The 23,668-nt window shown below is 38.6% G+C and overlaps 1 protein-coding gene across 1 annotated transcript in view; it reads left to right on the forward strand.

Moving 5' to 3' along the window:
* Positions 1-23,668, forward strand: part of ROS1 (ROS proto-oncogene 1, receptor tyrosine kinase) — an 85,761-nt gene that overhangs the window by 17,487 nt on the left and 44,606 nt on the right. Inside the window, exons 2-13 of the mRNA XM_074538606.1 lie at positions 8,192-8,340; positions 9,521-9,659; positions 10,132-10,333; positions 11,003-11,079; positions 13,202-13,324; positions 14,281-14,465; positions 15,548-15,645; positions 16,169-16,680; positions 17,276-17,488; positions 18,344-18,454; positions 18,966-19,147; positions 20,104-20,295. Coding sequence (XP_074394707.1) covers positions 8,192-8,340; positions 9,521-9,659; positions 10,132-10,333; positions 11,003-11,079; positions 13,202-13,324; positions 14,281-14,465; positions 15,548-15,645; positions 16,169-16,680; positions 17,276-17,488; positions 18,344-18,454; positions 18,966-19,147; positions 20,104-20,295 — 2,183 coding nt within the window. The remainder of the gene's footprint in view (positions 1-8,191; positions 8,341-9,520; positions 9,660-10,131; positions 10,334-11,002; positions 11,080-13,201; positions 13,325-14,280; positions 14,466-15,547; positions 15,646-16,168; positions 16,681-17,275; positions 17,489-18,343; positions 18,455-18,965; positions 19,148-20,103; positions 20,296-23,668) is intronic.

Here is a 23,668-nt window from a genome sequence, read left to right on the forward strand (position 1 = left end):
TAATGATATTTGTGTAAGTCGACACACTGACTTTGATTTGTCAGCTCTTTTGTTTCAGTGGCTTAATAAGAAACTCTGGAATAGAGGTTGCGTAACCTCAAGACAAGTGCTCCAGGAAGCGGAGAAGTTGTTGAAGGAGCGGAGTGTAAACTAGGATTCGGAAAATATTGTTATGATCTGACATGCAGAAATTTCACAGTTGTATCTCCGTCACCTAAACTAGAAGGAGTTTGTATGGCTGAGTCAAGGGAAGAGGCAGATTACCAGATGAAACTGTTTAAGTTATGAAGAACGCTTGCCTGTGGGTTTTCCCCCTAAAAAGGCTTGTTGCTCTTTGCTGTCTATGGATCTCTGCAGTGTACTGTGCTTTCTCAAGGAACTGTCAAAACTTATGTACAAGTAACCTGGTAAGTTTTCAAAACTTGTTCCTAATTTTTGAAATACTGATTGTTGTTAGCACTGTCAGAACTTCATATTGCTTATCAGTGTTTTCAAAATTTCTCTAAAGAATATTTTTTTATTAAGAGCAGAGTTTGAGAATTAACATTTAACATTTTAATTTGTGGAATCTGATAAGGAACAAGTCCCACTACTCTGACTGCATGCAATTACTGTTAATGCTAAAGACCCTGGATGGTGGGGAAGATAAACTTTTATTCTTTCAGTTTACTCATTTTACTTATTCATTTCAGTCTAGTCCAGGGCTTTTGTTATATAATTGAGGAAAACTATAAAGTCACAAGAAATTTTCTTTCTGTGACACACAGCACTATCCTGAACCTAGCTGCAGCTTAATTTTCAAGTTAGCTGGTTTAAACTGTGGGTAATTCTGTAAGTATTAAAATTAGTGATCAGATCCTTAGTTTTGTAATTTCTTAATATTCCTTGGAATACTGTGCAATGCATTCTACAACTGCAAGACAAAGATAAGCAAAACCTCTGAAATCTAGATAATTATTCTGCTTTCAGGAGTTGCCTCCTTGCCTCTATTTGCCAGAAATGTGTTGATGTGTTTTAGAGCACCGTGTATCTTTGCTTTGTAAAAAGGACATTTTGTGGCTTGGTGCTAATTGTGGAAACCTGCTGCAGAGAACTATCACCTTCTCTATTTTATTTCATACACTTCTCGGACTGTTTCTTTAAAACTATTTGGAGCTCTTTCACCAGTGAAAGAGTTAATTGCCTTCCCTGATGGAAACCTATCATGCAATGATAACTTTAATGGGGATCCTTTGATTTGAGTTCAAATTAATTCAGAATAAGAAATAAGCTGCTCTTCCTTTCAGCTTTGAAAGACAGGAAAATCACATTTATGTTCAGTGAATGTATTGATTCAGGTGTGAAAAATGTAATCTTTGAGTCTGAGAGTTGTAAATCTTATTTTTCTCTTCTGATCTACTTGTTGTGTTTGATATTTTTATTTAGTGACAGATTTGGTTCTCACTATTGTCACGGTGTACTCAGTGTGCTGGAAATGTCTTCCTGAGAATTGTTTTGTTAAGGCTGCTCTTACCTGGTTTCCAGTCAAAAATTTAAGAGCTGCTATTCAGCTTCTCTATGGTTGTTGCATACATCCTCAAATCATTTGCACTTGAGTGACAGTGATGGTTTTGCACACTGTGAATGATGTGAAAAAGCTGGCAGGTTCACTGGAGAGCACTTTTGGCAGGAGAGGAAGGGTGGCAGCGATCACCATATGGCTGCGTAAAACCCCTTCAAAAGGTGGCCAAACAAAAGGCATTTAGCTGGAAGGGAAGGTCTTTCCACTCCCAGGAGGTCAAAGCCACTTGGCTTTGTCATTTAAGCCCAACATATTTGTGAAGGATTTGTTATTGACTCAGTGAACCAGAATGGGGAGGTAAGAGCCAAATTCCTACCTCAGATGCTTTGACAAACACCAACTGATTCCGCCAATATCTTTGTTTGATGGTATCTCGGAAATCAAGTGAGAAGCTACTTCTCAACAGTAGATTTCTCCAGATGAGGAAACATCAGCCAAAGAAAATTCAGGTTACAACAAGCCAATGACTTAGTGTGTTTTAATCAAAGAATTTTGGGGAAATATTTTGATACTTTTAAAAAATTATATGTTTTCCTACAGGAAGGAGAACTTGGAATTACTAACCTTTGCAATGTTAGTGACATCACTGGAGCTGTGAGTAATGGTTTACTTTGTTAATTATTGACATTTTATGTTCCTAGTATTTGAATACAATGGGTACAATGATCATATTTTCAGAGAATTCATGAAAATGTGCACAGGCGCCTGTCTAGCATAAGTCACTGAATGGGTAGATTTCGTTCAAATTATTAGAGACATGGCTATAATTTTTATTTAAAGAAAATGTGTAAAGGGTGATGATCTCTGCTGTGTTATGTTCACATTTGTGATCTACAAAGTTTATAACCTCTCATTTTTGAGACAATGAGTCAAAAAACTAGTGTTCTGTCCAACATGCAAATCATTAAGACTGTCTTATTCAGTTACCTCTGTCCAGCTAAGTAGTTTATTTCATTTTCTCAGTGATTCAGCGTAAGAAAACTTATAATTGTTGAACATTTAGAGTTCTCTAGGACTTCAAATGGTTGTGTCCATCATGGGGGTTTAATGTGAGCTTTCCATACGTGCATTCTTTGAGGACTTCAGCTGATTTCCTAGTTCAGATTGCAAATGCAATTCAAGCTGGTGGTGATAGGTAACATGGAGAATAAAACTTTTCAGCTCCCATGAAGTTGCTGAATAAAGCTTAAAGACTAACCAGCAAAAAAAAAAAGAAAAAGATAAAAGGACGGAGAGGTATGCATGCAGGATGATAAGCATGGTTGGAACCAGGGGAGATGAGGTCTACAGTGGGGTTTTTGCAAGTTATGTAACAAGAAGCAACAGTGCATGCCCAAAGAAAAAGTTCAAGGAATGGTCACCTTTAATATTGAAGCATTCAGTGAATATGGCCACAAGAGACCTGTCTTGATAAACCTTCAATACCATAACAGGACTTCCAGTAGGAGGCAGATACATGGAAATTAGTTCTAGGAAAATTATGTTCATGTATTATGTAATTTTATAGTACCTATAAAACACAATTTATAGGCATGGTTATAGTGGATAAATATTTTTTGAAAAGTCTCACAACACACACAGAAATAAGATGTCCTTCTGTGAGTCCTGTACAGCGAAAGAATGCCTGCTTTCTAATGGCTCAGGTTGTGTTAGAAAGTTTTTTCCTGCCACTTTCAGTATCAGTGATTACACATATTCTTTGAAGAGTGGTGGAGAATTCAGTGTTCAGTATTTGCCACAGACTAGTAACAAGCAGCCTCTCAGCACCTGGTATCTAGTGAGGCTGGGCCATTTATGATGCTGGGATCATAAAAGTCTGTGTTGTCAGTGACAATACATAGCAAGGTTGACTCACCTGTTTAATTTGCTGAGTATCTTTGTTCAGTGTTATCAAGTTTTCACTGTATTTTTCATGAGGCTTTTCAACATTCAGTACCAGTCTTCTGCTTCTAACAGTGTTCCAGCTTCCCTTTAAAAAGAAAAACCTCTACAATCACTTAGAAGTAGATGAGACAGCATAAACAAGAGAGGTCCAATATCAAAACTGAACAATGTAATATTTATTACTTCTCAGAAACCTCATGGTTTTAAAGCCGATGCCTGTTGGCATGCACATGCGGGAGGGCTTGTGCTGAACAGCTTTCCTCTGTGCTTTGCTGTCCTGCACACTGCATATCTGCTGCTTCTGCACAGAGTAAAACAGTGTTAAAACAAAGCTGGGCTGGTGGGAGTGCTGACCACATCATAGCTGACTGAGTAAACTCATTCCCACAACAAGACTCAATTTATTTTGCTTTGTATTTGATTTTGCATGGAGGAGGGCGCTATACAAAACTGTAGGATCTGAGTATTTATAGTAACCATGTATACCTCTAATGTATTGCTAATGGTGGAGTAACCCTTGCCTTTGGAATTCTGCTTTCAAAGACATTTTTAAAGCCATCCTCTGTCTTTGCAGTGTACACAGGGATGTCAGTTTTGGAATGCAACCGTGCAAACTGACTGTCCACTGAAATGTGTGAGTATTACCTGAGCTTTGGCTCTAGAGCACTTGTCTCCAGCCTGTCAAGTATCCTATCCAATGGCAGATGTTCAAAATCCAATCAGATAAATGTTTCTGCGAAAATATGTAATGCCTACTTTTTTTTTTCCTCTGTTCCTTATAAATTCTGTTTTGGGAAATTAATAATTCTTGTTATGCAAATTGCATCTAATAGCAAAAGTTTTTAATTAGTTTGTCAGAATAAGTGTATTTTGCAGCTCATTAAGCTAAATGCAGGTTTTTAGACAGTGAGAATGCACTAGTCCTTTTCAGGATTTTACTCTATTTGACCTGTTTCAGAGTTGCATGCAGATGTAAATGAAGCACATTTTAGGCCCTCAGTAGATTGATTTCTTGTTTTTACTAAACCAGGCAGCTGAGAACTAGCTTTGGTCTGGGAAAAATGCCATGATAGCTTTCAAAGTTCTATTTTTTCTGCATATCTTGAACACCTGAATCTTATTCAACCTTAGCATCACTCTAATGTTGACTTTCTGTTTTTCAAATTTGGATTTTCCTTCTTTCATTATTTGCCAGTGATAAAGTTTTGTAATGTACTTTCACTGGAAGTAATTCTAATAAATTGGTATTATCTGTTTGAAATACTCTGTGATTATATTTTGCTAACCGCACATTTTATTAATTTGTTTCTTGGCAGAATGAGACATACATTAGAAAATGTGAGGTAAGTTAAATGCCATCAGAGCAATACAAAACAATCACTATTTCAGTGATTGCTACAGTGCTAAGAAATACACTGTAGATACACAAACTTACCAATTCAGGTCTAATTGTTTTGTACTCCCTAAAGCTGAAGAATGAGTTATGTACCTTTTCAGCATGGTGACCAAGGGCAGGCTTGCATTAAGAAAGCAGACAAATCTCATTATTGTGAAACAGGACAGATCTATGTAAACAGTGTTCTAGGCTCTCTCAAGAGTGTTGTTCATCCAGCTTTCCATGAATTCCATCACGGACTATCCAGAGAAAATGCTTGTTAAGTTGGTACGATACCAGCTTGCTGAGAAGTGGAAACATAGACCTGGAAGACAAAGCTCTTGCCTGGATAGAGCCTAAATGAAATAAAATTCAATTCAGTAAGGGGCAACATATGGCCCCTTAGAAGGAGACCTTAAGTGGGGAGTTCTGTGGATGGACTGGTGTTCACAGTGATGAGTTTGGGTCAACAAAGTGCTGGTAAAGAGATGGATGCTTTCAGCATGAACATAGAGGATAGGGTAGGATGGGGATGAGATGATTGAAAGATTGTTTTTGGCACTGCTGAGACCTCAGGATGAAGGTTGATCCCAGGTGGAAGCAATACATTTCAAGAAGGTGATGGAGGAGTTGGAGAATCATGAGTAGAATACCAACCCATTGGCAACCTGGAAATTTGAGCAAAAAGTTTTTTTTTTAATGCTTTTTAGTCTGTCCGATTGTGATGATGACCAAGGTTTACTAATGCGTGAATTGGTGGTTTTGGTGTGTAGGCCCAGTCCAAGAAGTAACCAAATTACTTTTTGGTTTCTACTTTTGTAGAAACATAAAACGAGTGCAGGGTTTTGTAGCTTTTGTGTTGGGGTTTTTTTCTTTGCCTGTCTGGTCACACAATATGCCACTTAAATGTGCTGACTCTGCAGGGGCTTTTTTGAGATTATCTTTCCACTGGATCAGCTGACTGACTTGACTACCCACATGTCAGGCACACACTGTCACTGCATCCAAAGGATCAGGTCATTGCAGCCTGCAGAGCAAAGGAGTGGGAGTAAGAGTGAGACATTTTCTTTGGCATTAGATCAGTTCTGTTTTCTGAATGCACCTTGTGACTGAAATCTGGTAGTATTTCTCATTCCATCTAGGAACAGGGGATTGCCACTGAATTTCATGGGAGCAGTCACAAGAAAAGAAGTCAGACTGTGGCTTATATAAGAACATTGCTGATGGATGGAGAAAATATGAGGATTTATTGTTCACAAGTAGAGCAGCTGGCAAGTCTCTCTTAAAATTTAAGGTTAGGAGCCTTAGCAATCCTCAAGCAGAAATTGGATTTATGGTTCAGGCAAAAATCAGAAGAAAGAATAACAACAAATAACAAATATTCAGAAATACCTGTGTTCAATGAGGCAGAAGGCACTATGAATCGGCATGAAATCTGGGGACGCTACCTCTTAAAACAAATAAATATTAGTCATAAATTAATGCTCCACTGTACACTAGATAACTACTAATACCTGAATTTTCACCTGCTAACAGTGATGATAATTTACCTGGAATTATTTTTTTTCTCTGAAAATGAAAGTATTGGAAAAAATTTTAAGTGGTGGCACTTGGCATTGAATGTCTAGATGTGACATAATGTACATAGGAATATACAGCTAAGCAAGTTTTCAAATCTGTCTTGGTTGCAACTGTGTTGTCTGAAATAACATCTTATCAGTTTCCATAGGGTGCTGGAAGTGTGTTTCCTCAAATGATAGGAAGAGCAATTAAAAAACCTCCCTCACTTGCCATAATGAATTGCTTCTGAACGATCTTAAGGTTGATTATCACTTGAAAGGTTGCTGCTGTGTGGAGCAAACTTCAAGACTTTAAAGGCTGAATGAACTTGCAGGATAAAATGAGCCCAAATAAACCTCCTGCCTAGAAAAGCTCAAATCACCACTTCTCAAAAAGTTTGGATTTCCAGGAGACTCAGTCTTGCATGCAATTTTAAAGCTACTGAGACCCACCTAGAACACGTTTCTACTCCTCTTTAAGTTCTCTACATAAAAAGCCGAATGACACTATATTTATCTTCCCTACTTGAACTGAAAACTCAGGAATTTTTTGTTCTTAGGATGCCAGTGTGGAGCTCACTGCCCTGGGGTATTTGTTATATTTGCAGCTTGTAGGCACAACTGTAACAGAAGGAGTAGCTGCTGAAAAGGAAGTGTGAATTAGGCATGGCTGTTATAAAAAATTGCTGATATCAGCTATTTTGAAAATTCACTGGAAATACATTGTAGGAATGTGCCTCATTCATAGGGAATACATGAAGCAGGAAAAGGTGGAATGCAACATGTGGAATATATTAGTAACTAGTCAAAAACCTTGTCTTCCTAACTCCATGGTCATCACTGAAGTGTATTTCCAGCTGTAATGTAGCCCCATGTTCATGCTTTCCACAAAGGAACAGTGTGTAAGGAGGAAACCTGTAATTTAGGGCCCAGTGAATTGATGAAAACTCTCACAAGAAAATCTTTGGAATGAGTTCATGGTAGTGCTACTTTTTAGATTTAATATAATTATTTCCACTGGGTTTGTGCATAAGCAAAATGTCCACAGAATTTGTATGTATTTAAAATGTGTCTGCATGATTCTGGAAGGAAGTTTCCCTTCACACAATGCTAACCAGTGAGTTCTGTACCTTACACAGACAGTTTCCTGTAAATTTGGCTGTAGCTGTGCAGAGGATGCATATGGAGATGAAGCACTAAGTAAGTCTGAATAGAGTCCTGTGTCCAACTGACAGTCTGATAAATTCATAGTCTTGTTCTATGATCTGGATTTATTTAAGAAATAAGAAAGTCTTGAGTACTTTCATTAATCAGAAAACTACCACTGTTTTTTTTTTTCTTTTAACAAATACACTGAAGTTTATCTTGGCGTAAAACATTTTTCCCTTCCTTTCGTGGACATTAGACGTTTTGAATCCAGTCTCAACTGTTTAAGATGATACCTTGGGCCAGTAGAGTGCTATTGAAATAGTCCCCTTGAAAATATTTTCACAAGAGTCTCATGCCTTCTCTGTTGCTTTTCAGAGAAATTTTAATAAGTAGCTGTAACTAAAAATGCACTTACACAAGTATGGGATAGTAGTCACAACTGCTCACATTTAACCTGGCCCATTTCTGTCTGACTTATCAAACTGTCTTTGTCTTTAAAATGCCATGCAAGTTACTCAGCAACATTTTCAATATATTCTTTTATATGTTTTTATGGGCTTCGCTGCTTTTAGGTGTGTGAGGTAAAAGGTTTTTACCTTTAAGATGCAGGAATTGCCATGAAAGATTTTTTTTTCTTACTGTTATATTGTATTTTCCCTTCAGGCTACTTGAACAAACCTAGTGCACCATTTGCATCTGTCATTGGAAACCGCAGTGTCACATTAGGGTGGAAGGCAGCTAACATCTCTGGGGTGAAATATGTTATCCAGTGGAAGTTCAACAAACTCCCTGGTGACTGGAGGTACACAGAGGTAAGGGAGGGCACCTCCTTTTACTTTGCAAGGAAATTGGCTCTTCTTTGCTTTTTCTTTTTTTTTTTTAACATCTTGGATAATAGGTACATGAAAGAGATTTTCAAAATCACGAGTGGCATGGGGAAGCTGAGAAGCAGTGGATGATTTCCCATTTCCTCCAGCACAAGAACTAGGGATCTTGATGGAAACTAGCAGGCAGCAGGTTCAAAACGAGCCAGATGTATTTCTTCACTGAATGGGTAGTTGAAATGTTCAGCTACTTTCTGGCACGTGTGAATGTTAAATTGCTAAATTTGAACTCCTGAATATTAAAAATGCTGAAATTACTAGATCGGGTTTGAGAAGTGACTGGAAAAATTAGCAGAAGAAAAAAATCGAGTTCTAATAAATGCAAATATTCCCATTGTTTCATGTTGAGTCATGCTTGTGAAAAGCCAATGAGAATATTGAGGAGAAATATAGCTGTGGGCTTTCTTCTCTCTCTCTTTTTTTTTTTTTTTTTTTTTTTTTTTTTAAATACCTTTCCCTAGAGAACTTTTTTTGGTTCTTGTCAAAGCACAATACTTGGCTAGAAAGACCTTTGTTCTGACTCAGTAGAGTTATTCTCATAATTTGTTCTTTTGCGTCAGCTGTACACTTGTTATCTTGCCATCACCTCTATTGGACCAATTTACAGGGCATGACAAGTTGGTGCCACAAATCAAAGGTAAAGATAATTTGCTAAGCAGGAAGTTACTCTGAATGAATCATTGATGAAATAATAGGGAGCAATTACTTCAGACAATAAATATTTCAGTGTAACTAGGATCCTTTGTATCTGAAACCTGTGGTATAAGTTTAAAATACATTGCTTGTAACATGCTACTAATTCGGCTTTTTCTTTTAACTTTTTTCTTAAAACTTACTTCTATGTTGCATCAATCCTTTGATATACCTACTCATTGTTGGGATTTGGTGCTGTGTTTTGAGGAAAGAGAAGAGAAAACGTTCTGAAGAGATGGAAAATCAACGTCTATGCTGAAAATAAATTTCAGAATTCCCTCTTAATTAAAACTTATGATGCAGCCCTTTTCTATCCTGAAATATGTATATTGCTGTATGAGACCTCTTTTGCCCTCATGAAAGTAGCCGTATCTGGAGGAAGAACAAGCTCAATTGTGTTTGTGCATTAATCTAGGTAGTATCTGAAACTTCATATACTGTCAAAGACCTTCAGGCCTTCACGGAATACGTGTTTCAAGTGGTTTGGATCATTACGTCTCAGCTGCAGCTCCATTCTCCTCCTAGCCCCAGTTACCAGACACATGCTTTTGGAGGTAATGAATTGCACTATTAATTCCATCTTTCAGGACCTTAACAGAAACATTTGAGTTTCATTGTTGTTTCTTTGGCAGAAGACATTGGTGCCTAATCTTTAGAATCATGTTTATGTTGTCTGTTGGGTAGCTGCAGAAGACCAAACGAAAAAAACAACAGGTTCTTTTTGTTTGACCTAGAAGATTTAGGGCTTCTGCCTGCCTTTGCTTTTAAAAACAAGCACAGAAACATGGACAAAATTGTGAGGGCACATGGGATCCTTTTGTACATAAATATGCATGTATTTGATTGAAACACAATCCTGTTTTCATGGACATTAAAAAAAAATATGAAATGTTGCTGAAATATTAACTGTCCCTTATAATATTTGTTGGTGTATAAATGAATTATCAGGTGTCAAACCTAAAAATATATTTAAAAATCAAGATCAATTAATGTCTTAAGTACCAGAGTCAGATATTTGTCTTGCAGTTCCTGCAACAGCTCCTGTCATTAAAGACATTCAGAGTTCAAGTCCAAACACTGTTGAAGTTAGTTGGTCTCCACCACTTTTTCCGAATGGATTGATTATTGGATATAACTTGCTCCTGACCAGCGAGAATCATGAATTGCTGAGAGCCTCAAGAGGGCACAGCTTTCAGTTCTACTCCACCTTCCCAAACACCACTTACAGGTACAAAAAGAAAAGATACCAATGTGGCCAGGCATGAGGTCACGCTTCTTGCCCAGATAGCACCAAGTATGCCTTAATGCCACTTCTGCACAACTGTGCTGTTTTACTGACATCCTTGCCAAAAGCAAGGGCACCTTCCTTGAGGTAACAGAGTTACCCCAGCTAGCTTGGCTGCTTTTGCAGAACTCGGTGAGGAAGGAAAAGCACCTGTATATGGGGCTGGGAGGCTCCATTTTCTTAGCTGATGTTTTTAATTTTTTCGGCTTGTGTGGCATGTTTTTAGTATAGTGGGAGAAAGATAGAGGGGTCTTCTCTAGTCCTGTAAGCATCTGGAAAAATGCCTTCATTTTTATTAAATGCAGAGGTCAGCATTCTGCTTGTACTGGTAAATACAGATTTTCCTTTGAAATGAAGTTGAGTTGTTCTTCTGACTCTGAAAATATATTTTGGATTGAAATTTAGAAGATTGTGTTGTTGTTTTGCCTTTGAACAATTCAGACTTTGGTTGGTTTTGTTTTTATTCTGAATTTCCCCAGAGCATTATATTTAAACAGGCATTTTCTGAAAGTCAAGCACTTCTATAGCAGCTTCCCAGCTGGATAAAATGTTTCTCAGGCAATCTTTCAAAGGGAACCTGCCAACCAAACCTGTCTCTTTGATGTGCCTTAGGTTCAGTATTGTGGCAGTTAATGAGGTCGGTGCTGGACCCCCTGCTGAAGCCAACATCACAACTCAGGCATCCAAAGGTAAAAGAGCAGCAGAGTCCTGGGGACAAATTGTGTTCCCTGGCTTGCCACATTTTTGACAGGAGTACAAATATTTAGAGTGTGAACATATCAAGGAGTTGTACACTGGGGAGTCAATAGCATATCAGAGGGAGGTCCTGCTCTCCAGCTGTGGACACGATAAGGCATCACAGCATGGAAACGATCACTTAATGTGAAACTCGTTTGTCAAAAATTCTCAATTATCTCAAGCCAAGTATGTGAAATCATACCAACTTTTCTTTTGCTCTTTCATGAAGGTATTTGTTTTATTGCATCAACTAATTAATATTGAAGGTAATGATGCACTATAGCTATTACTCAAAGAATTGCAGAATTATCAGTTAATTGGCAGAGAAAGACATATGTTGAGATAGAACACAAATAAGAGTGAAATCAATGTTATCAAAATGTTCTTTCAGGAAAGAAAATAAAAGACTTCCCTTCTCATGAAAAGATTCAGTTGTCAAACACCTGGAACTGCTTCAGCTTTATGAAAACACTTCAAGACTGTCTCTGAATTGCTATTGGTTAGAGACATTGAACTTGCTTCTCTAGTGCTTTTTAAAATATTGTTGTTGGGTTTTTTTGTCTGTATTAGCTCAGACACACTGATGTTTCCTTACTTTTAGCTCCACAGAGATTTACTCTAGGGTTGGCTGACCCTGAGTTATAAATATTTGTATCATTTTTGAAAAGTCCAGACTGTGTTCACTATGTCAATCCAATTGGCAAACAATTAATTTAAGGTAGAAAACAAACTCCATAGCCCCTGAAACCCCCACCTGACGGGGATGGGGAGCCATCCCACCCCCCTTACTAGTCACCACATAAAATTTCAGTTGTTTCCCCCTGAATTGCACAGGCACATACTTTCTCTCTGTGCTAACATGAACAGCCTTTTGTCATGCATCATGTCCAGAAATGGTGCTACTGCATCAGGCACTGAGCTGTGTAGATCTGAGCCCCGACAAGGGTTGGGGACAGAATCTGATTTCTGCTGTAGATTGCAAGAAACATTGCTTGAAAAGAGATAAAAAGGTAATATTGGCCTCTTGTACTTTGCTCTGAAAGCATCATTATTGAAACTACTCACAGTGCATCATGTGAGAAATTCACACAGCTCAATCTATGCAGATTATCAGAATAAATTAAGACAGCATTTGATCACAGTTTTGTGATATCCATATGAGGAAATGATATCTGATTGCAGACAGCTGCTTAAGCTGGAGAGGAGAAAAAAAAGGGAAGGATTGTTTGCTGATGGAAATTAGCCAAAATCATACTTGAAATAATACGCCATCTTTAAAAATGAAGGTAACAGTCAATTTAACAAGGTGTGTGCTAGATTTCCAAGGATCTGAGAATCAGAAGCGAGGCAAGCTATCTTCCCCAAGCCTATGTGTAGACCAGACAGAAGGTACAGATTTACTGCAGAGATTTTCATGTAAATCACATGGGTCTTTATAAGTATGAAATCAGTTTATTTGACCAAAACTATCCTTGTTGACTTTAAATTCTGTGACTTTATTAGAAAAAAAAATACTAAGTTTATCACCTTTGAAACAGGTGATATTATCCCATTATCATCTGTATCTGTAATAGGTACTTGTTTTTTGAATAAATCACTAATCATTACAATAAAACACATAAACATACTTGCCTTGCTTTTCTCTAGCTCTCTGGGATAATATTTTAGTTTGACTGGGGTTTTCAAAGAAGTCCAGAGGTGTTAAATGTCCTATTTTTGCTAGATCTTGAAGTCACTTGGATGTCTTAGTGCCTTCATTTCCTTGAGTCAGTAAGGCTTCATTTGCTCCAGCTGACTTTCCCTCCCTAGGGAACTGTCTATAGTTGCAGGAATGATGGTGTGAAATTCATGTGGCCTGTTCTCACCCTGTGTGAGGAGCCAGAGTCAACTGTAATGATTAATAACTCCATGTGCTTTCAGCACTCAAATTGTTTAACTTTTGGTCTGTCACTGCTAGTGTAAGGATACGTACAGACGTACGTACATTTGGGCACACATGCATGGCTATTAAGGATGTATCTGAGTTAGCCATGTGCAGTGGTCATCTAAATTCTGAATTTCTCTGTTTGCCAGTTAAGGAAAAAGCAGCATGGCTCTTCCTATCCAGAAAAGAGTCGTTAAGGAAGAGATACACAGGACATTTCCTCGAAGCTGCTCAGTGCCTGCCAAACGGTGCTATACACCACAACATCACAGGTAAAATCAAACTGGGCTCTCTCCTTTTATGTCAATTGCCAATAAGACCTCTTTTCACTGAGGACAGAATGCCCCTCACATGGCTTGAGACAGTGTCCAGTCTGCCTTTATAGTGAATCAGGAGAAATAGGAACTTTGAGGACATGATTTGATGTATTTGAAGTGACAGGCATTAGGAAGCGATAAATGGTTCTCCCCAGTGCAACTGTTTCTCCACAGTATCTAGGTAGCTGGCTCATTTTTTACATTGTAGGTGTCTAAATTGAGGTAAGATGAATCCACGTTTCCCTGCAATTGATATCTAGTTTTTCTCAATGTGAATATGGGGAAATGAAGTGATTTGAACTTCTGGATAAAATAATGTCAAGTTCTAAAATATAGTGCTAATGTGTAGCATACTAATGAGGCATTTAGCAGCTGGAGTCACCAGATAACCATGTTATCTCAAATTACTCACCACTCCAATGTTTCTTACCTACACTGGTCCTTGGTGACAGTGTGGAAATCTGAGTTTATCTACCAAATTTCTCAGAGCCACAAAGACTCCAGAGAAAGAACGTTGCCCCTGACTAAATAGCCTTGGATAGTGCAGAGGTGGCACAGATTATGTCAAGTTTGAATTCTAGAGTGAGTGGTGCTTTGTGAGGAGATGCCAGCTGCATCTGTTTGACCTGTCGAGGGGCAATCAGTGTCAGTTTGCATATTACGTGTCCTCTCTTTGATTACCTTTCTGAAGGGCAATTCTCTATAATAATGTCACTTACAAAGCAAATGGGAATGTTTCCTTATTATCTGAAAGAAGACTTGAAGTGAGGAGTAAAAACAGTTAACTTTTCTCTGATGATGATGGTGGGTTGCAGACTGAAAAATACATATTTTCAAGGCAAGTAGAAAAATTAACTGAAAAATGGAAACTTTCTTATATTATCTGTGTGCACATATCTTTCTATTTTTAGGTATTTCTGTGAATATTTATCAGCAAGTTGTCTATTTTTCTGAAGGGAATTCTATCTGGGTGAAAGGAGTTGCAAATATGTCTGATGTATCCAACCTAATGCTCTTTTACGCTGGCTGGGGGAATATTGTGTCCATCTCAGTAGACTGGCTCTACCAGAGGATATACTTTGTCATGAATGAAAAGGTAATGCTCTAGTGCTTAATTTGAACCATTACGCGATTAATTTTACATCAGAAAAATGTTATTATGTATAGATATTTATGCACAAAATATAATTACAATAATATATTTTAATATAACATTAATATTTACATATTTAGTAATTTAACAAAGAAGAAAGCTTTGACTATCAGGTCATATTTAAAGTAAACACCCTATGTGGAACTCTGGCTCCTTGCCTTATTTTTCTCCTTAGGACATAAGTGTTTTGGTTTTAATTTGTTTTTGAGACTGCCTTCACACCCTCCTCATACCCAGTATTGGCACACTGTTTCTCTTGGTTACCCATCTACTCTGTTCATTTCCTACTCTGCCTCAGGAAGGTGGTCAGATAACTGGACAGTGATTTTTTGCTGTCTGTCATAATTGAAAAAATATGTTAAGTGTTTCATACAATAGCAACAGCTCAGATTACAGCTGCTTCAATTTAAAGTGAAAATGGAGATTAACCCTGCACTAGATTTCCTACCCGTAAAACATCAGTTACACTAATGGTCAGACTTTGCATGTACCCATGTAATCCTCTAATGCACAAAGGACTAGAAACCTACCCATAATGGTTAGTGGGAGATTTTTATTTTTTTAATCCTCTTGCCATGTTTGATCTTTTGCTTGCTGCACAGGGAACAGGGAGCAGGAAAAGCAGTAGTGATGAAAAGATACAAATGATTTGTAGATGAACAGACCAATGGCAGAGATGTCTGAATTCCAAGGTATTGCTTCCAGGACCAGAAAAGCACTTCCCTTCCCTGCCAGATCATTTCAAAGAACAGTTTGCCTATACCCTTCAAATTGAGTATAGGCAGTTGGATAACCAATTTTCCCTCCAGCTTAGAGGCACGACTGACAGCTGCAGGGTAAGCTGTCGTGGCTTTGTGTACAGGGGTTATCCTTGGCTGACTGAACACTCAGGAGCCCAGAAGGACCTAGGACTGTGGGAGAGGTGTTTCACTCTCTCCATCCCCTGAAGGAATCTCAGGTCAGCTTGTGTGCTCATTAGCAAACACCCTATGAATGCATCACCCATTTTTCTTCTCATTCCCCAGATACATGTCTGCCACTTAGAGAACTGCACGGTAGCTGAAGACATCACTCCTCTTTACGTGACATCCCCTAGGAAGGTTATAGCTGATCCCTATAATGGGTAAGTGAACTCCTTTGGGCACTTGGTGCCAAAGGTGCTATAAAGCTCCTCTCTAATTTTCTACACTTCATTAGTCATCTAGGTTCCTGTTTCAAGCACTTAAGTTAACAAAAGAGCAACAAATAACAAGTTACAAAACAACTGGAACAAGACAGATGCCATGCAGTATTGTTTTGTGCATTTTCTTCTTTAGGGGGTTAGCAGAAGAGATAAAGCTTTTCCAAACAAGAAATTTGAGTTTCAGAAATTTCATGCTTTTATGAATATGAAGCTCTATGAATTTGAAATGTTCATGCTTAGCATTTAAGGTATTATAGAAAAATATTCTCCAATAGTCTGCTATGCAAAATTCCCAGAAAGTAAAACTGATGTGTCTACTCCCCCAGTATATATGTACTAATACTGCCAAAAGTATTTTTCTATTGTTCATAAAGACAGGCACGTGTCTTAGCTGCTAAAATATTTGTGGCTTTGCAGACTTCTTGCACTGTAGTTATTTGGGTTTATTTTGCTCTGTGGCCAGTTATATCTTCTGTCTCCTGGAGGATGGCATATACAGAGCAAACCTTCCACTCATTCCTGGCACTGCCTCTGCAGCTTCACCAGTGGTGAGATCCAGTGCTCTGAGAACCTTCACAATCAACTTCCAATCTAAGAGACTCATTTTCTTCAACAAAACAGAACAGGCCTTTGTGTCAGGTTTTCTTGATGGTTCAGAGTTTCACACGCTGCGATCACACGTGCCATTTAATGACATGGAGAGCTTTGTTTATGAGGATAACACATTTACAGTCACAGATGGCTCGGCAGTTTTCCATGAGGAGGTCTCTCCAGTGGGAAGTTCTAGCTTCAATGAGTACATTGTGGACTGCAATTTGGAGTACTCAGAGTACTTTGGCATTGGCAACTTGGTTTTCTATGGGCCATCAACTCAGCCATTTCCTTTACCAACTGCTCCTCGCCTTGTCACGGTTCTATTTGGATCGGACCAAGCTGTGATCAGCTGGAGACCTCCTGAACACACCATTGGAAGCAGTAAGTTCAGCTGATTATCCCTGAAGGCCCATTTCTTTTCTTTCTACAGAAGTAATTTCTGGTTTCCCTTTTCTTGATTTGGACTTTGGTGATATCAATAGCAGATATGGATGGAAGTTATGGAATTACCTCTGCTTCAAAAATTTAGCCCATAATTTGCCACTAAAAGAGCTAAATTTTCTGAATTAACGCAAGTGTGTGTTGGCAACTCATATGCCCCCTGCAAGGATTTTAAGCAAAACTTGGTCTTAAGTATGTTATGGAGTAGCAGTAATGCTGGGTACTGGTATCACATAGGAAATGGATGGCAGAGATGTAATGACTTTTGATCGGTGACTGTGCTATGGTTTCTACCCTCTGTGCATGTATCTTTGAATACCAGAAAATCACCTGGCCAGGGAAAATTTTTGTTCTAATGTCATTCTTCATGGGGAATTGAAACATGGAGCCAGAGTGGATTTAATCTATCTCTTTCTTAATTCCACTTGTACTGGCATTTTTGGAAGGAGTCTCCAATATACATCTTTCTCAAAGGTTGTGTATCACCAGTTACAGCAATTTTCTCTGTACTCACACAATTGTTTGCTTCACACAGGTTTATCTGCTTGGCAGAACTGGACCTATGATGTGAAAGTGTCGCCTCAGCACCCATTTGAGGAGGAATGGGTTGTCTCAAATATTAGTAACACAAGGCTTACAGTGAAGGGGCTGGCCAGCTTCACAGCATATGAGGTGTCAGTCAGAGCTGTGTCTCCTGCTGGTGCAGGGCCATGGTCAGAGTCATTTAGAGGTACAACTTTAGAAGAAGGTGAGAATTGCTTTGTCACACAGGAAATATGAAGAACAAAGTGTGTATAAATCTTTCCACCTAATAAAAGAGGCACACACTTTTGGCAAAGACTACAAAATAAGGAGCACAAAAAGGTTTTTCTTAGAATTAAAGAATACAGGATAAGTAACTTTGCTTTTATTTAAACTAGTAAGATTTTCAAACTAGAATAATGATATTAAATATTATTTATGCATTAACATTGGTAGTTATCTACATTTTTCTAATGCAAATACTCTATCAAAATATTATTTGATACAGTAAAAGAGGTGTTATCCCTTTTCATTGCTCTGTAAAGAACTTTATATGATGAAGTGGTTTGTGCAATGCCCTGAGGATTAAGGACAATTCATGGAAAAGTAAAGCTCACCAAATGCTGAAAATCCTTGATTTGAGCATAGATAATCAGGGAAAATGGATGTGTGCAAAATGTCTGAGATTTCCATGCCTTTGGAATGGTTTTTGAAACCTTGTTCACCCAAATTAACCTAAGGCTGAGGGGAAAATAGCTTCCAGTTTAAGGGGCTGGACTGGCTTAGGGGTGACATTTACCTGACTTTGGTAAGGACAGGTCCAAATCCACAGTGATTTTTCAGCATCTAATAGGATTCCAAATTGCCTTATTGTTCTGGATCTGAAGCTGTCCTGAATCTCTGAATTTCTCAAATTATAATATTTTCATGTATTTCTTCTTTGTCCTTTATTCCTTAGGACAGGGGCAGCTTTAAAGGTGCTTTTGTAACTTTCCAGGAACAGGAACAATTGCTATTGAAATACAATTACTAAGATAAATTGCTTGTTGGTGTGCACAACTGCAGTTTTCTTCCTTTGTAGCTGAAGAAGAACCGTATATATTGGCTGTGGGGCCTGAGGGTCTCTGGAAGCAGCGATTGGATAGCTACAGGCAAGGAGAACTCCTCTATCCTCATATAAGAAATGTTTCAGGTACATACTAAACAATTTGCACGCTGCTGCTACAGGCTTTTTGGCATTTGTTAGCTCTCCATAAATTTCACCAACAGCATTGAAAGACAAGAGTTCTCTAGACTTGGATGTCATGAAGTGCAGTACAGCAGCTTCACTGAGCCAACACTTTGGGTTCATCCACTTTCTTCTATTTTACGAGTCAAATTAATCCTTAGTGAAACCCTTCTGACATCACCACAGTTATAGCACAGCTAAAATCAACCCTCTGAACTAAATAGCTCTGTCTCCAGCATCCCAATATATGTCATACATTTATAATAATCAGGGTTATATATGTACAATACATGTACATTATTTCCTGTAAGGAAGCATGTACCTTCACATTTAGCTGAGCCTAACTGTGCATTTGTATTGATTTTTAAAAAGCTGAAGTGCCTGACTGCTTTTTATTCTTTAAAACAATGTGTTGGTTTTTTTTTTTTTTAATTTACATGTTTATGTAATGCTTAACATATTTTTTTTCTTCAAGACCTTGACTGGTATAATAACACTCTTTATTGGATTAATTCCATGGGCCAAGTTCAAACCTGGACATTGAACAAAAGAAAAGGTACCAATGAGAACACTTATCTGTCCGACGTCAGAAATGCAAGGATGTTGGCCTTTGATTGGTTGGGTCAGTGCTTGTATTGGTCTGGCAAAGCAAATACGGTAGGTATAGCTGCATCTCTTAAAAAAGAAAAATCCCTTAAGTCAACAATAAAGACTCTACGGCAGTATTTGGGAAAGTAATCCCTACTTCTTGCAACCTGAGATACATTTGGACCTTTCCTATTATAGTGTAGAACAAGGAAGCTTTGCTTTACTTAAGTGATTTTCCACAGTTATACAAAAGTTTGGGGTAAAATATTCACTAACATTCACTAATGCAGGATACTGAATTCACCAGGTGCAAAACAGGCAAATCAAACCTGTCATCAACAGCTTCATTGGATTCAACATTGTGAAAATAAATGAAGATAGTGAAAATGGAGGCTGCCCTGTTGATCTCAGCCAAGAAGTAGATGGACTTTATTTTAATAAAATTTGGCACTATTTGTTTACACAGAGATTTTCAAGGTTGACCTCTGCTCTGTGATATTTTGCAGATCACTGCAGTTAAAAAATAATTACAATTGCACTTTGTACACTCTCATATCAGGAACACTGACATGTGAATTATTTAAAAGGTATCTGACTTCAAAATTGTAGTGCTAATTTATGCAGTGCTGTCAAATTATGCCTTTCATTCCTTGTAAGTGCAAAGTCAGAAGCTGTTTTAAAAACTGGAGCTAGAAGGCCAGATTTCACACTGCCTTGCACCCTCATTTACACTTGTGAATAGTGAATATGAAGTGGGTGAGAAGTTCTGTCAGACAGAAGGCTGCCAAAACGGGGAAAGCGAAGGGAAAAAGCTATTTCAGCTTTTTTCTTTTGTTACTTTCTGGCAAAAATGAACTAATAATTTTGCATTATTCTTCATCCTTTTACTTTGAATGCAAAAGGTTTAGGCTTTGAAAGCTGAAGGCTAGCACTGTCTTTTTGATAAACAGATGTGGAAAAGTCACTAACGTACACTAAGCTGATCATAGCTGATGTGATGCTAAAGTCAATTCTTTTGTCCCTAGATCTACAGAAAATCACTGTGGGGAGGCCATATAGATGTTGTAGCTCATGTTGTGTTCCCAGTCAGGGACCTAGTTGTGGATTCAGTAAATGGCTATTTGTACTGGGCCACGATGTATTCAGTGGAGAGCACAAGATTGAATGGAGAGGAGCACCTCATGCTACAAGAGCAGCAACAGTTTTCTGATAAACAGGTGACTGATTTTTTACTTCTCTTTCTTTCTATGAGAGATAGGGTGGAGGGGTGGTGTGTGTTTTAGTATTTAGATCTCTTGAATATAGTCAGTGTTCATTAGCTGCCAAAATTGTGGTTGTAATGCTACTCCTTCCCACATGTGAAAGGTTCTTTTTTTCCAGATGATTTAGGTCTAATGGTCACTTCTGGCTTTCACATCAAAATATGGATCCAGAGCTTCATAGCATCCTGCCTCTTTTGTGATGTTCCCCAGCTTGCAGGACCTGACAGGGCCAGTTTTGAGGCTTAGCGCTTGCCAGGGTTGCATTTCGGGTTGCAGAGGTGCTGTTACAGGTTTTACCTGTGGTGATGAGAGGGGGGGAATGGCATCTGCCCCTGCTGCAGCCTGGCACATCTTGCTGCTGCTGCCACAGTGCTGGTGAGGGTGCCACATCTGCCACCAATCAGAGGAAAAAAGGGACAGGGAATTGTTGTTTTAGCTGTATTAGGTGGAGAGCAGGTCCCATGCAGAAGTAGAAAGGAGAGGGAACATAGAGATGCCAGTTCCACCAATAGCTCACCAAAGATCCTGTAGTATGTAGAAGGTCAGTAGCTCCCTTTTCCTACCTGGAGACACTTTGTTATGCCCTGAGGCCTGCACAACCTCCATATCTCTGCTGATTTCTCCACTGCCTCTCTTCTACATTCACCCCGCTCTGATGTCCTATCAAGTCTCTTAAAAACTTGGTTGACTGCTGCCTCCTCATAGATGAGCTTCTCCAAATCCATCCTGCCTCTGCCACAATGTGAGATTTGACCTCATTCTTGGTAGGTGAATTTGGTGTTGCCTACACAATGGAAGAACTCTGAGACTAAGTTCTCTCCTTATGAAAAGATCTGCCAAGGTCTTAGCATATTCTTTCCTCCCTACCTCCCTCGCTTTCCTCCTTCCTTTAAACCCCAGTCTTTGTTTTTATTCCACCGGTCATACAAATTGTACTCCCATTTAACTTGAAGCCGGATTGTCCATTAAAGACCCTCTCCAGTTTTAGAGATCCATTTCTCTTAGTTAGCTTTGTATCATCCCCCAAAACATTTAACTTTGCTTTCCCAAAAGAAAAGAATTTGGTGTTTCTCTGATTATGAAACAAAGCCAGGCCTTGTTTAGTCCATGAAAGGAAATTAATATTCTGAAAGGCCCACTAACCTCACAGGTGTTTTACTTCCATGAGGGCTTGGGAAGAAGGAAGGCAGGTTCTGGTGTGCCACCTGCTATACTTGTAATCCTGCATATAGAGGAACTGTAAAACTTTTGTACATGAGAGAAAAGTCTGTGCTGCAAAGGACCAATCTATCTCCCAGCCCCGGCCTCCCTACTCCTCTGTGGAAGCTGGCTGGTGTGGACTGTCTCCATGGGAAGGTATATGTTGTCCAAGCTCAGCAGCACACTTGGACATATCTTCTGGATGATCTGTGGCAAAGGACTGACATGTTCCACTTTATTCTAAGTGGCAAACCTCAACATCCTTGCCCTTCTCTTTTGATTCTCTACTTGCCTCTCTGGATTGCCTCATGCTAACCTCAAATTTCTTGTTCTTGCTTTCAGGAACCTTGGCAGCAGTAGGATTGCTTGTCTGGTCCTGTCATTTTTTTTTTCTGCACCTTTCTCTATGTCAGTGATACCAGCCTTCAACCATTCACTTATTCACACCTCCTACAAGCAAACATCTCCTCTCCTGCTTCTCTGCTGCCCTAATCTGTGCACTGACTTCTGAACTCAGCCTCCTGCTGTGATGCACACAGGCAAAAAGCCAAGTACAAATGTCTAGATCGAGAAGTGACCAGTTGTAGCTGACAGGTGTTTCTTTATTAAAATAAATCTCAGAATAAAACTATCAGAAAAAAAAAGGATAGCACAACATTCTTTAATGGTGGAATTGTTGAGCTGGTTGTTACTGTTTCAATATCAAGAGGCAAATATATGTTTGCACAGGTACTAATATGTATTTTCTTTGCACAATGAAGCTCTTTATGTGTAAAGGGCATGTTTTATCTCAGTATTAAAGTACAGATGTAATAGTTAATTGCTGTTATCCAACAGTTAAAGAATGTTCTCCATGTAAGTGATTCTTACTGGTATTCACCATCTGTTTTTCTGATAAAGAATTGCTGTTCAGCTGGATCTTCAGCAGTTTGTAGCTGTACTTCCTTTTAGCTTGAAATCTGAAAGCTAGGAATAGGAATAGAAGAGCCTACTGTAAAAATGGCAGGTTTCCTAAACAAATACAAAGGCAGAGCTTTGAAAGTCTAATTTCTTTGGCAGGAACTAAATCCTTCTATGGCAATTATTTTGTTTTCTGATCAGTTGTTTAGCTCAGCTGGTGTGTATTGGCAGAGCTTGATTGATTTGAGCAGAGCTCCTCTGATTTATTCCAACTTAGGATCTGGCATAGACTTTCCAAAGCTCTTACTAAGTTGTTCACACTGTATAGTATGAGAGAACAAAAGTAATTTTATAGAGGAGCAGCAAAGTGCATTACATGGAAGTGGGGCCAGGACGCTTTTAGGTGTGGTTTCAATAGTTTTAGTCAAAGGGTATTTCAAATAGCCAAGTTTATCTTGCATACCGTGATGTTTGGGTACACTGCACCATCACAAATACATGTTTTGCCCAGAAACTAGTACCTCTCATGAGCTGGGAAGGGTTTGCCTGCTTTTGAAGCATCACAGAAAGGAGGCGTTAAACTGCTGCCTAACTCCTGAAAATGAATAGTACAAATATTTATTTGCCTTTTAATAATGAGGATACAGGGGTCAGGATAAAGAAGATGGACACATCTATAGGAAAATGTAATACCTGCAGAAAAAAAAATGGGGCAAGGAAGAAGGACCCAAAGGTTCAAAATGGCAACATAAGTTCAGGAAGATGTCATTTAGTGTGGAGCATGGGAGGGAGAATAGGTAAATGGGATAAAATATAGCACGACTGACTAAATATACACTTGGGCACATACATGCTGTGAGATATTTTTAACAGGACAACCTACAGGAGCAATCATTCAAACCTTGATTTTCTGACATACAATGTCAACAGAAATATGTCAAGAATGTGATTACATAAGGAGCAACAGACAACTAAGTGATATAGCATTTGCTTTCCTGTCATCATCTTTTGCAGTTTATTAATGAAGAGTTAGGGAAAAAAAGGCTGTTCCACTTACATACATAACGGAAATTTAGGCTTATAAGCGAATAGTTATGACTAGTGTTTGCATGAGAAGTTTGAGAGCTGCTGGAAAACATGTTCAGAGAGGCCCCAAACAACTTGTAAGCTGTGCTAATGATATAAAATAGACTAAACTTGATAACATTTAGCAGATTAACTTATGGAA

This window comes from Zonotrichia albicollis, chromosome 3 (genome assembly GCF_047830755.1).
Source record: "Zonotrichia albicollis isolate bZonAlb1 chromosome 3, bZonAlb1.hap1, whole genome shotgun sequence".
NCBI classification, from domain to species: Eukaryota; Metazoa; Chordata; class Aves; order Passeriformes; family Passerellidae; genus Zonotrichia; species Zonotrichia albicollis.